Source organism: Purpureocillium takamizusanense, chromosome 9 (assembly GCF_022605165.1).
Source record: "Purpureocillium takamizusanense chromosome 9, complete sequence".
Lineage (NCBI taxonomy): Eukaryota > Fungi > Ascomycota > Sordariomycetes > Hypocreales > Ophiocordycipitaceae > Purpureocillium > Purpureocillium takamizusanense.
Window position 1 is genome coordinate 61,990 of NC_063076.1, and position 12,823 is coordinate 74,812.

Sequence of the window (12,823 nt, forward strand, 5' to 3'; positions counted from 1 at the left end):
AGGGGCAGGATCGCGCCATCCGAGCTAATGAGTTGTGCAGAAACAGCAACATGGAGCAAGCTGAGTCTGGAGGGATTGCGACAAAATTGAGCGTTGGTGATGATATAACTGGCAAAATGGGAGGGAGCCCTCAGCCACGAGCAGCCGCTATAGCTAGCTGGTCGCGGAACTCGTCGCGGGAGAGAACAAGACGGCCTTTCGCGTGCATATCATCATCTGTAGAAACCACCGAAACCATGGCCTCGCTCGTGGAGCGCATCTCTCAAGATGCCGTCTCGCCTCCGCTCCCTCAGGCCGCGGGTTACGCAGTCGTCCTCGGCGTCGGCGTGCTCATAGCGCTCATCATGATGGCCTTGACGCGCCTGCTCAAGACGACCGTCGGCGAGGACAACAAAACCACGGAGATGTTCATGACGGCGAACCGAAGCGTCGGCACGGGGCTCACGGCGTCGGCGGTGGTGTCGTCTTGGCTCTGGAGCACGGCCATGTTGGGAAGCACGCTCGTGGGCTACAACTTTGGCGTTGCTGGGCCCTTTTGGTTTGCGGCGGGGTGAGAGAGACTCTTTGTTTGCACGCGGATGTTTGCGATGAGGGTGGTGTTTATGCTAACTCGAGCGAGCGAGCAGCTGCTCACCGATGATTGTCTTCTTCGCGGTCCTTGGCATCGCGTGCAAGATGAGGATCCCAGAGGCGCACACGTTGCTCGAGATTGTCAGGATCCGGTACGGGAAGCTGGGGCACATTGTTTGGATCGTCCTTTGCCTCATCAACAACATCATTGCCATAGCCAACATGCTTCTCGGAGCCAGCTCTGCAATATCCGCATTGTAGGTCTCAATGTTGGCCCCTGGCGTCATCGTGCAAACTCGCAAGCTCACCTTTGTGGAAGGACCGGCATGCACGTCATCGCAGCGACGTTTCTCTTGCCCGTGGGCGTCGTGCTTTATACCTTTGTCGGCGGCATCAAGGCGACGTTCCTGACCGACTACGTCCACACGGTGTGCATCACCATCATCATCTGCTTCTTCACCGTCAAAACCTTTGTGGTCCCCGAGATCGGGTCGCCGGTTGGCCTGTACGATGCGATCGAGAAGCTGGGGCGTACAAACCCCGTCGTCGGAAACCAAGACGGCTCGTATCTCACGATGACGAGCAAAAACGTTAGCAGCCAGACACCCACCTCCCATCGATCTCACACCGCGTCGTCTCGTTTCGTTGCGGAAGTACTGACACCGTTCGTGGCAGGCCATCCTGTTCGGCATCATCCACATATTGGCAAACTTTGGGCTGGTCATCATGGACACGGGGTTCTTCTCCAAGGCCTTCTCGGCCGCGCCCCATGCCGTTGTGCCCGGGTACATCGTCGGCGGCATCGCCTACTTTGCCATCCCATGGTGTCTGGGGACGTTGATGAGCTTCTCCGCGCTGGCGCTACAGGACTCGGAGCGGTTCCCGACGTTTCCGAGACGAATGTCGCCCGTGGAGGTGTCCAACGGGCTCGTGCTCCCTTACGCAGCGGTCGCGATCGCGGGACAGGGCGGCGCCATCGCCGTGCTCCTGATTGTCTTCATGGCAGTCACGAGCACAATCAGCGCTCAAGTGATTGCCGTTTCATCCATCCTCAGCTTTGACATATACCGGCAATACTTCAATCGGCAGGCGAGCGACCGGGATGCCATCCGATGGAGCCACATCGGCGTGGTGGCCTTTGGCATCTTCTCCGCCGCCTTTTCGACGGCGCTGTACTACGGCAGCGTGGATCTCGGATGGACACTGTACATGCTCGGGGTGTTGACGTGCCCGGGCATCTTCCCCACAATCTTCACGATCCTGTGGAAGAAGCAGTCCAAAGCGGCCGCCATCATCTCGCCGCTCCTGGGCATGGCCATTGGGATCGCGGTCTGGCTGGGCTCGGCGTCGGCTCTGTACGGCGAGGTGAGCGTGGCGTCGACGGGCCAGACCCTGCCTTGCGTGTACGGCACGGTCGCATCGGCGCTCAGCCCCGGCATTCTCTCCGTCCTCATCTCGCTCGCGAGGCCGGCAGACTACAGCTGGGCCGACTTCCGAAACGAGCGCCTGGCATTCGCTAGAAACCCCGCCAACGCGGACTCGGACGAGGAGCTGAAGACACATGAGGATATCGTGCAGCGGTACAAGGACGACAAGGTCAAGCTCAAGCGCTGGGGCAGAATCGCCGCTATATGGGCCGCGGCGACGTTTTTCGGGCACTGGGTCATATGGTGAGTAGCCAGCCAACCCCCGCTTTGATGTTTTCTCCATTGAAGAGAGAGAGATGTGCTTCGACGTTGACAATGCCACGCGGACAGGCCGCTTCCAATGTACGCCGCGAAATACGTGTTTGGGCGTGGATTCTTCGTCGCATGGGTCAGCGTATCCATTGTCTGGGTGTGGGCAACGATGCTCGTCGTGAGCGTCTACCCAGTCTCTGATGGGTGGCGACAGATCCGACAAGTGTACCGTGGTTTGCGGCGCCTCCCGAGGTAGTAAACGAGCGCCGACCGCATCCGACAAGGGGGCCTCGCCGCGAGATCAACGAGTAGACAGGCCGTCGCGATGGGCACCGGGGACCTGAGTGGACTTCGGAACCCAAGAATCGGGAGTCGGGACGACAGCAAGGGCAGGTGGTGTTGGCTGGCCAGCGTTGGTTGTCTTTATCGCCGTCGTCGTCCATGTTGGCGAGATTGCTCGCAACACCGGATGAAACGGAGTGGCGAGCCAACAAAGGGGAACAAGGGCCCCTTTGTCAGCGGCGAGGACATACCGCACATATACGAGAGGGAGGATGGTGGCGACTCCTTCTTCTTTTCTTGGGCTCTATCGCCGGTGCTTAGTCCTGCGACTCTGCGACGATGCCAAGCGCACCTGGAAGTGTTGCAATGAGAACTGCGTCGACGCGCATGTGCGTATGTATGTACGTAGCACAACAATTTAAACCAGGGCCCGAGTGCCAATGCGACGGAAGTAGCCTGTCGCTGACTATCGCTCGACGGTGTCTCCGTTCATCATCACAACCATCCACTACCACCCCGGTTTTGCCGTCGACGTCGGCGGACAAGCTCGCTTGTCGGAGTCGATTGATGAGTGCCGTCGACCTACCTGCCTGTCGTAAGCCCAGACGGTGGATGGATGGATGGCTTGTGGGCGAACATGCCTCCTCAGCAAGGGCCGCTAGCAGATTCGTCTCAACTGCCTGCCCCGGTTGAGCAGGGGGTGGAGGGGGCAATAGTCTCCAAGATCGACGTGCCACTGGGCTACCGGCAGGGTCCTTGGCCCACCATCATGACTCGTCGTAGCGTTACAGAGACCGGCAGCTCTCATCTCAGGGGCGCAAGTAAGTTACCTACTGGGCGCCGCGACAGCGGACTTCTCCGGAGAGGCAGACTTCCGGGCGGTCTTCTGGCACAAGGGCCATGGGATCCCAAACACAGCGGCTTGATCCATTGTTCCGCCTTATCTCCCTTTTTTTCTCTCGCGTGGTTGCCCGTCAAGCCATTACTGATCAATCGGGGAGGATAATGGGGGAGGGGGCCTCCGTCCGCCACCTCGTGGGACGGCCAGGCGATGAGAGAGAAAAAACTCACACGCCATGCATGGCCCCAACCATCATCGCCAACGCCCCCGATCAGCCTGCGCGGGGCTTGACGATTTCTTTAATAAAGGTGGTTCTAGGGCCACTCGCGTGCGTGCGGCTGCAGCCACTAACGGAATCTTGCCCCCCAGTCGGGGTTAGTTGGCAGTTCGGGGCTGTGGATGCCTGCGTGCGTGGTTACAACTTACCAGCGGCTTCCCAGGCCATAGTAATGAGAGGCGGACCTTGCAGCCAACCATGCCGCCGACCTGTCTGATGCGCCTTGTCCAACGATCGACCAGCCCAGCTGGCCTGGCCTCTGGCAATGGTCCACCCTTCCGGCAGGTACGTAGTTAGGGGCTCCAACGTATCCTGCACGTACGAGTTGTCGGTTCCCCTTGTTAGTAGCCGAACTGGGCTTTGCGTCATGCGAGGCACACGAGTTTGAGGGTGGGTTGTATTACTACCCCGAGGGTTCCCTTCCTTGCGGCGGCGAGCGACGCCTTGAGGGAACGTCTTGCAGCCAACCCTTCTGCATTCCTTCTCCTGGAAACCTGGACGACGAGCAGATCGTCCGCGCACGTCCAACATGTCGTCGAGCCTCGCGGCAGAGTCGTGGACGTGGTACGGGCTGACATGGCTCGTGGTCGCGATTCGAATGTAAGTCCCGTCATGTCCTTGATGCGGATCGTCCCGATTGAACCCACGCCCGCACTGTCGAAATTGTCTGTGGGCGCGCGCGCTGACCATCAATGTCTGTGTGTTCTCCAGGGTGTCCCAGATCCTCCTGCGGGGATCGGTCAAGAAGCTGAAAGCAGATGACGGGCTGATGATGTTCGCCATGGTGCGTACACTGAGACACTCCCCTCCCCTCCGGTCCGGTCCGAACAATGGAGCGCCACCAGGGCGACGAAAGACGGCGACGACGACTAACGCCCCAGAGCAGGCTACCGACACCGTCCTGATTGTGTGCATGAACATCATATCCAACACGAACAGCAACCTCATCGACCCGAACCAGCCCGCGACGTTTACGCCCGAAGACATCAAGCAGCGAACGTTCGGCTCCAAGATGGTGCTGGTATCGGAGCAAATGCAAATCCTCACCATCTGGACCATCAAGGCATGCCTACTGCTGATGTATCATCGGCTGACGTGCGTGACACCCCCCTTCCCTCCCCGGCCGAGACACGCATCCGTGCACTTGGACAGCAGAGAGCGGCGCAATTAACAACAGGCGCGCGCAGGTTGAGCTTAAAGGGCAATCTCATCGTCAAGCTCGTCGCAGGCTACGTTGCTGTCGGCTTCGTCGTCATGGAGATCCTTTACCTTGGCGTCTGGTGCAGACCCTTTAATCAATACTGGGCCGTTCCCCCCAACAGTTGTAAGTCGCAAACCCGTACTGGATGTTGGACGTGTGTGCCCCCTGATAAGTCCTTGACTGACGAGGCATGATCAGCGCAATGCTCCGCCGCCACCAACCATCTCATCACAAACGCGGTCCTCAACATCTCGTCCGACCTCATGATCATCATGATACCCATGCCCATCCTTCTGCAATCCCGAATATCCATAAAGAAGAAGATTATCCTCATCACCGTGTTCGCGCTCGGCGGCTTCACGGTACGAGACCCCCCAGCTTTCCCGTGCACGCTTCAAGCGATGACATGCTCGCGATGTGGCTAACCGAGCCTTATATGTAGATCTTATCAGCCATCCTCAACAAGTACTATAGCTTCAGCCAGCCGTACGGATCGGCCTGGACGTTCTGGTACATTCGCGAATCCTCGACGGCAATCATCGTCGCCAACCTACCCCTGACGTGGACCCTCTTCCGGCGCATGTTCAACCTCCGCTCCTTCAACGGCGGCAGCGACTATTCCAAGACGCGCAGCGGGCACCCCACGTCCACGGTCCGTTCCCAGGGCCAGCAGCGACGCAACCCGGGCCGCAGCTACATCTCCGCCGGAGAGGGCCGCGACGGCATGCACGACCTCGACCTGTCGGAGAGCCAGGAGCAAATCACCAAGGAGAGCAACGAGTACGGCATCTCCCTCAAGATCTACCAGCGCCGCGACGTGCAGGTCAGGTCGGAGCCCGCGGGCGGCACCACCAGCGGCAGCAAGTCTGATTCCAATGAATCGCTACCCGAAGGCCTGACGACCACCACGATCAAGGGCGGCGGCGGCCACCGTCAAAGCTCACGGGACGTGGAAACAGCGTCAGCGCGCTCTGCGGGCGGAGGGGTGCCCGTCAACGCGGCTCCCGGCGTATAAGAAAAGGAACAACATGGGCAGACTTACATACCCTGCCGCATGACAAGCATCAGTTGAGCGTTTGAACCAACATTGCATGGGCTTGCTCTTGGCGCAAGATGGCGTCCTCATGACTGTATACCCCTATAGTAATTGCAAGTTATTAGACTGATTATCAGATTTGGCGCTTGCCGACGTGTAGAAGGGGCCATTGATCGATCGCTCGTAAGGCAGCGGCGTTTATGCGTGCTTGCATATTTCGTAACTGGCCATGTATAGCATCGTTGCATGTCTCGGTCCTCCCGTTCATTGCGCACAATGTCCAGCTCTTTGTCCGGCCGACAAACTGCGAGGGTGAATGAGCTGGAGAGGGTGCCGGCGCAGAGTCGAATCGGGGCGGTCGACCGCCAACATGAAAGCTCGCCAGCACGTCGCCCCAACAGGTCATGTTTGCCCGGGCGAGTTGCATGCCGCCAGAAGACCCTGCAGCGTTATTCTTCCAATGGTATCGTCAGGCATTGACCACTAATATTAATTTGAAGAAAAAAAAACAATGCTCGATAAACTTGGGAGCTCGTGGCGTCGTCACCTCTTCGATACTCGGCGCGACAGGACTGGACGTAACTAACCCAAGCCCTGTCAAAGAACATTTGAAACATGGCCGCGTCGCCCTGCGACCGCTTTTTTGTCTTTTCCAAACTTCCGCTGGAAATCCGCCTGCTGATATGGCGTGCCGCGCTGCCCGATGTTGACGGGCCGGTCTTGCTGCCCTACAAAACGGGCTGTTTGCGGATACCACGCCCCTCGATCTCCGATGAGGGCTACGACGCAACCGCGGGAAACAGGTTGCACATGGACTTTTGTCACAACCTGCTGGACAAGGCCCTGGTTACGACGCCTCTGGCTTCCGTCAATCGAGAGGCCCGCGGCGCGTCTCTATCCTGGATGCGTCGGGAGATCAAGGCCACAGAAGTGCGCCTTGGCCGGGACAACAACAACCTCTGCAGCTCTTTCGCGAGACCCTTCGACCCAGGCCACGATGCGCTCTACGTTGGAACGGATAAGCTGCATGACTTTTGCGTTGAGCCGTACGACAGCCTCACCCAGCCAGATATCGCGGAGCTCCAGGTCAGCGTCAGTCCATGTCTGGTCCCCACGACCCTCGCAGTACCCGAGGCCGTTTTCCGCCGCGACGGGGTCGCCTTGTTCGAGATCCTCCAGTGGTATTCCGGGATAACGGTCATTCTCGTCGTCGTGGGCGCGCAGCCACAGTGGCAAGACGACTGCCTCACCAAGGTACAGCCGAGATGGGGGACCGAAGTTGTGCGCGGCTACGGCCTCTCCTGGAACCGCGCAACCATTTCCTTCGACGTGGTCGCCGTTGGGGATGTTGGTGACTTGGAAACGTACGGCTGGTTAATAGATGATGATTGCCAGGAGTCTGCAGTTGGGCTGGTAGGGGAGCTCAACGCCCTCGAGATCCGCGCTGTCCGTGCCGTCCGACGATGACTGGACTGGGCCCACCGGCGGCTGGAAATGCGAACTCGCTCGCAAGAAGCTGGCTTATTCGTTACTATCTTTAATGCGTAGTTGAACTCGCTTTACTATTGCGCGTGGCCATCTGCTCGCTTGACCGCTCATGAGGGGAAGGCCGTCGCCGACGCAGCATCCCAGCCGCAGCTCGTTGGCAGCACGTTGGCCTTCGGGGCTGATCCGCGCCCCGCCGCTACCTACATGTCAACGGAGAAGTAGGCTATTAACCGGATAGTCCACGGGGACACAAGCTGCTACGAGACGGGCCCCTTGTCACGCTCAAAAGCTGGCAACATGTTTGCTCAGTGCCCGGTACTTTACGTGACCTCCAGCCACGTGGTTTTAGTCGCAGGAGCTCACTTCAGCATGACAACGCATGCCATACAAACTATGAAGAAACAAGGCCGTGGTTGAAACGCGTCTCGCAGGTCCGGAACGGTTCCGATGGCTTTACACACTACCCCACACAGCGGCGCCCCTCTGAGGGTGGCCTCGGTACAGGGATAGAGTGACAGCTTGTCCGTACGAGCGGACGAATCCATCAGCTTATTATTAGCGGCTTGAGATGATAATAAATGAACCGCATCGCCGGTTCAGTCGCTGCAAAGTACGAACTACACGGCGCATCCCGCGCACGACGTCTTTCCCTATAGAGGCCAAAAGCGCTTTGCGACAACTCGCGCCTCAGGTAGGTTCAAGACTCAGTGCCACGACGCGCCCGCTCAACTGCCAGAAGCCAGAGCTGACGCGGTAGCAGTCTCACTCACAGTCGACAAAGACTGCACAGACTCAACAAGTCTCCCCGCAAGCCACGGTGCCATCCCTCGGGACTCACCATGACGGCGACCGCCACGCTCAACAGCATAACGCTGGAGCGCATCGTCGCCGCAGACGCCGCGATCCTGGCAGTGTCGCTTAGCGCAGCCCTGTTCTACGCCGCCGTGCTGCGCGCCACGCCGAGCCACACGCGCATGGTCTCCAAGGCCTCCTCAACAGCACTGCTCGCCGTCTTCGCCGCCGTGCGCAACAACGGCAACGGCAATGCGTGGCTCCTGGTCCCTGCGCTGGGCCTCGGCGCCCTGGGCGATGCGTTCCTCGCCTGGCCCGGGGAGGAGGCATTCCTGCGTGGGCTCGCAAGCTTCCTCGTCGCGCACCTATTCTACATTGCCCTGTTCATGCAGGCCGGCCATGGAACAGGACAGATCATGGCGGACGGATGGCGCAAGGGCGTGGCCACGTCCATGCTGGCCCTGGCACCCGTCATGAGCTTCATGCTCGTCCCGCGCGTGCCCCGGACCTTGCGCGCCCCCATTATTGTCTACTCGGCCGTCATACTCGCCATGGTCTTGTCCGTACTGACCATTGACAACCCTCAAGTCGTTACGGGCGCCGTTCTGTTCGCCCTTTCCGACTCTATCCTGTCGACCGACGAGTTTCTGATGCCGCCAACTTCGCCCGTGCGACCGCTACTACAGCACAGCGTTTGGGTACTGTACTATTCAGGCCAGCTCTTGATCGCATCCGGCCTATAGACGCATGCCATGCACGATTGTGCAATATTCTGTCGGGCACGGTACAAGTAGTGTTGAAAGAATCACTGCTCTATGGCTTCTTGCCAGTCTTCCTTTGCCAAAACCGAAGCAAAGTCCAAGGCGATGCGCCCGATCCGACCCAGAGGAGCATGGCGATGCGGCCATCATGATGTGAATCGCATGGTTGATGTATCCTATGAACATGAATTCGTGAATCGAACATGAACTTTAATTGATAATACTCGGAAGCTGGCACAGACAGCTCTCCACGTGCAGCATATTCCCCCGCTACGCCATGCTACGTTTGACAACACAGCGGTCAAGTTCGGCCAATTTGCCGGTCCTAGTGCCGTTGCTGCCGATTTAGTCGACCGAGCATGCAGATCGCTTACCCAAATAGTCGCATCCAGTCAAGGCGGGCACGTGTCTTGCCCGCATGTGTCTGCGTTATCCCCAACTTCTGTAACGTACCCATCCAGATTCATGGTGCTGCCGATGCGGTTCCCGACACCAGACTAGGACGCGGAAAGTAACCAAACTCAGCCTTAGCCTCCAGGGCCGCCGTCACGTTTGCGTTTCATTATCGATCCCCCAAGGGAAGGGGAAAGGGGTCGGAGAAACTATTCCCACAAGACAGACGGGCAGAATCGCTCGCTCCCCATGCCGGCGTGGGGAAATGCGCCGTTGCCGACTGCCGATCGGTCGGGTTCTGCTCTGTACTGTCTGCTCTCACGAACGTCAACCAATGAGCAAATTGAACCTCCTCTGGCCAATTCTCTCAGGATCATGTGGGGGTCATCCGAGAACGCAGCCGGCAAGCACAGCCAGGCCAGGTTTCCAAACGGACCGATGCGTTCATCCCAAAGGCCTTCCGGCTACAGCTAGGCAGAGACCTAAACGACGGGAGGCCCAAGTCCACCCCCCCATGTTCAACCATGAACCTGGGCCCAGAGCATTGAATCATAAAATGTTCACAAAACAAACAGCTCCTTGTTCACGGCTGATGGCCATAGTCGCGCAGGGTTTCTGCTCTCGCGACGGCAACCCCAGACCCCCCGCGAGACAAAACACCCACGTTGCTGACTTGCGAGCGACTACATGTAGATGGAGCAGCACATGCAACGTGGTCTGCAAAGGGGTGACATGACGGCGGGGGAACATGGGCTCCGGCGGCTTTCGAGTGCCGTGTGCTTGCCCACCTAGTGTTGTTGAGATTGCACCATGGTACCCGTTGCTAGCCTCGCGGATGTGGCCTCGATTGCTCGCTCCCACGAGTCCAACACTTCCGCCATGCAGCCCCGTCTCTAGTCAACCCAAGTCACCTTCCTATATTGGCCGTCTGGCTTCATATAGCTCCGTGGATAGGGGAACATGTGGTTTCTCTAGGGACATTGGAGACTATTAAATAGAGAGCCATTGAAGTCGTCTTGACATGAAAGACCATCTCGACTCACAGCCAGAAGATCTGGTCATCTTCTCAACTCGTTGTCGCTGTATATAAACTATCTTTTTCTTCGTAAATTTTTCACGATATAACAAGTTCAAGTTCTTGTCCAGTTGTTACGATGTTGTTTCAATCCGCTCTCGTCGCCGCCAGCCTACTGTGGTCTGTCACAGAGGCTCTTCCCAAGGACGATGCTCGCGCCGCTGGAACCGGTCGCTTAACCGTATACTGGGGCGCGGAAGACGACAGCACGACGCTTGACGATGTCTGCGGAGACACCTCCTACGGTATCGTGAACCTGGCCTTTTTGAACTACTTTTTCAGCGACGGCGGCTACCCCTCGATTGCCATCGGGAATCTCGACGGCCCCTCGGACGCTCAGCGCAAAGCCGGCGCCACCGGCCTCAAGGACGGCTCCTCGCTGGTCCCAGCCATCAAGAAGTGCCAGGCCGCGGGCAAGCTCGTCATTCTGTCCATGGGCGGCGCCAACGACTACGCCGACGTGACGCTCAAGGACGACGCGCAGGGCGTGCAGATTGCAGACACGGTTTGGAACCTCTTCCTGGGCGGCACAAAGAGCAGCGAGCTTCGTCCGTTTGGAGGCGTCAAGCTGGACGGCGTGGACCTTGGTCAGTGTTCTTCCTCTTTCGTTCTTTCGCTGCCGATGCAAGTAATAGGTAAACAATCAGAGAGTGGTATTCGATGCTAACGATCGGCGCGCGCAGACAACGAATCGGGCAATCCCACCGGCTACCTGGCCATGGTCAAGCGGCTCCGATCCAACATGGCCTCCGACAGCAGCAAGAAGTACTACCTGACGGCGGCCCCCCAATGCCCATATCCAGACGCGTCGCAGCCTCTCGACGTCTGCCGGCAGCTCGACTACGTTTGGGTGCAGTTTTACAACAACGGCGAATGCAACATCGCACAGTCGGGGTTCAACAAGGCTGTCAGGAACTGGAGCAAGGGCATCGGCAACGCGAAGCTCTTCATCGGCGCGTTGGCGAGCGGTGCCGACGGCGACGAGGGCTACGTCGACGCGAGCACGTTGGTCAAGTCTATTCAAGACGTCAAGAACATGAACCTGCCCAACTACGGCGGTGCCATGCTCTGGGAGGCGCAGCTGGCGGTTAGAAACGGCAACTATCAGAAGAAGATTGCGGCGGCGGTGTGACAAGTCGGGGGTTTCAACGGCTGTGGTCTGAAGGCAGTGATCTGATTGATGATGCTAGTAAAGCTAGGCTTTGAGTTGAGGCCATGTACGTGTCAGGCCACAAGTCGATCGGGTGTAACGAGCCCGCGTCGCTGTTCACATCGGGGCGTGGCCGCGCCGACTCTCAACTCAACAGTAAACATGCCGCAAAGTACAATAGTGCCCATCAACTGATTCCATGCGTGGCCCCCACCACTTAGTCTTCGATACATGTATCGAGTGGGATGTCCAGCGTCGCGAGTAATTTCTTCATATCTCTCGGCGATAAAGGAAGAATTTGTCCATCTGGCCCCAAAAGTTCGGGCGGTACTGGGAGCCTTGGCAGCGTGCAATCCGGCGCTGCTGCTGGGGGCGATGTCCTTTTCAAGGGGTCTAGAGGGGGGCGACAGCCTGCGCCGGCCTTGGAACACTGCGTTTAATGTAAATGGTCAGTCGCAGCGTCAATGACAGGGCGCATCTTCTTATCCTTCAATGCTGGCTTGGCATTCGCTTCTGCGGTTACGTACCGGTTTGTCATGGCTGCAATGTGGTTGGAGCCAGTACACCCCGACACCCCAACCTTCATGTTTCAACTTTTAGGATAGTATCTGGCCCATTTGCATCTGCCCCTTGGATCAAGACTGCTGTCTAGTATACCGGGCAAGCAGCTCTAGGAATGCATGTCAGTAGACGTTAGCGTTTCAAGTCTATCAAGAGTACATGTAAAGGCGCTCACCCCACCCGAGTAGTGATATTCGAAAGATACAGTGAATTGCTCCGCCTCCTCCCAGGTGTTGAAGACTGGATACCGTGATTTCCTCCGCGGAGCGGAGTGACTATCGTCCATTGTTCTGGCGACACGACGGTCTGGTAGTGCAGTTGATGAGTTATGTTGGCGGCTGCAGCTCTGCGAGCACCTAGCCCACGTTTTATACCATGACAGCACAGCGCGACCTCGAACCACATGACAGTCATACGACACACTCTACTAATGGAAAACGTAAATTGAGAGTCCAAAGTGGTTATTTATCATCAACATTCATGGATACTATACTCATCGTGCACGGTACGGCCGTTGAGCCGCGCTTGAGTTGAGGGGCCCGCGTTTCACCACCAGTCGACGGCCGTTGTGTGTTGCTATACCCTGGCCGGGCGAATATCCTATCGCTCTCCTCTTGCTACACAGACCACGTACGCGACGGCCCGCGAGCCATCTGTAGATAACGTCAATTCGGACAGTCTGTCGGGAACCAAGCCCTGGGTCGAGGAGGGGGGTCT

At 58.0% G+C, this 12,823-nt stretch overlaps 5 protein-coding genes across 5 annotated transcripts; all 5 read left to right on the plus strand.

The window, feature by feature from the left end:
- Positions 1–236: 236 nt before the first annotated feature.
- JDV02_008796 (uncharacterized protein) lies at positions 237–2,890 on the plus strand (the record flags this gene model as incomplete). Its single annotated transcript, XM_047990427.1, has 5 exons — positions 237–550; positions 627–827; positions 890–1,160; positions 1,246–2,240; positions 2,328–2,890. 5 exons carry the CDS (start codon positions 237–239, stop codon positions 2,503–2,505), a joined length of 1,959 nt encoding a protein of 652 aa, XP_047846434.1. The 3' UTR covers positions 2,506–2,890.
- Positions 2,891–3,858: 968 nt separating this feature from the next.
- Positions 3,859–6,051, plus strand: JDV02_008797 (uncharacterized protein). The gene is made up of 6 exons (XM_047990428.1): positions 3,859–4,249; positions 4,361–4,433; positions 4,536–4,744; positions 4,837–4,973; positions 5,049–5,212; positions 5,293–6,051. The coding sequence occupies exons 1-6, from the start codon at positions 4,179–4,181 to the stop codon at positions 5,863–5,865; spliced, it is 1,227 nt and encodes a 408-aa protein (XP_047846435.1). The 5' UTR covers positions 3,859–4,178; the 3' UTR covers positions 5,866–6,051.
- Positions 6,052–6,501: 450 nt separating this feature from the next.
- On the plus strand, positions 6,502–7,353 carry JDV02_008798 (uncharacterized protein; the record flags this gene model as incomplete). The annotated part of the gene is made up of 1 exon (XM_047990429.1): positions 6,502–7,353. The coding sequence occupies one exon, from the start codon at positions 6,502–6,504 to the stop codon at positions 7,351–7,353; it is 852 nt and encodes a 283-aa protein (XP_047846436.1).
- Positions 7,354–8,213: 860 nt separating this feature from the next.
- JDV02_008799 (uncharacterized protein) lies at positions 8,214–8,909 on the plus strand (the record flags this gene model as incomplete). Its single annotated transcript, XM_047990430.1, has 1 exon — positions 8,214–8,909. The coding sequence occupies one exon, from the start codon at positions 8,214–8,216 to the stop codon at positions 8,907–8,909; it is 696 nt and encodes a 231-aa protein (XP_047846437.1).
- A 1,565-nt stretch (positions 8,910–10,474) lies between these two features.
- Positions 10,475–11,527, plus strand: CHI3 (Chitinase; the record flags this gene model as incomplete). Its single annotated transcript, XM_047990431.1, has 2 exons — positions 10,475–10,982; positions 11,079–11,527. The coding sequence occupies 2 exons, from the start codon at positions 10,475–10,477 to the stop codon at positions 11,525–11,527; spliced, it is 957 nt and encodes a 318-aa protein (XP_047846438.1).
- Between the last annotated feature and the right edge of the window lie 1,296 nt (positions 11,528–12,823).

What these genes read in the sequence shown, in the direction of transcription:
- JDV02_008797 (XM_047990428.1), top strand. Translation starts at nt 4,179, where the DNA reads ATGTCGTCGAGCCTCGCGGCAGAGTCGTGGACGTGGTACGGGCTGACA. An exon ending in CTCGTGGTCGCGATTCGAAT is followed by an intron (nt 4,250 to 4,360) that starts GTAAGTCCCGTC and finishes TGTGTTCTCCAG; the next exon opens with GGTGTCCCAGATCCTCCTGC. An exon ending in CTGATGTATCATCGGCTGAC is followed by an intron (nt 4,745 to 4,836) that starts GTGCGTGACACC and finishes AGGCGCGCGCAG; the next exon opens with GTTGAGCTTAAAGGGCAATC.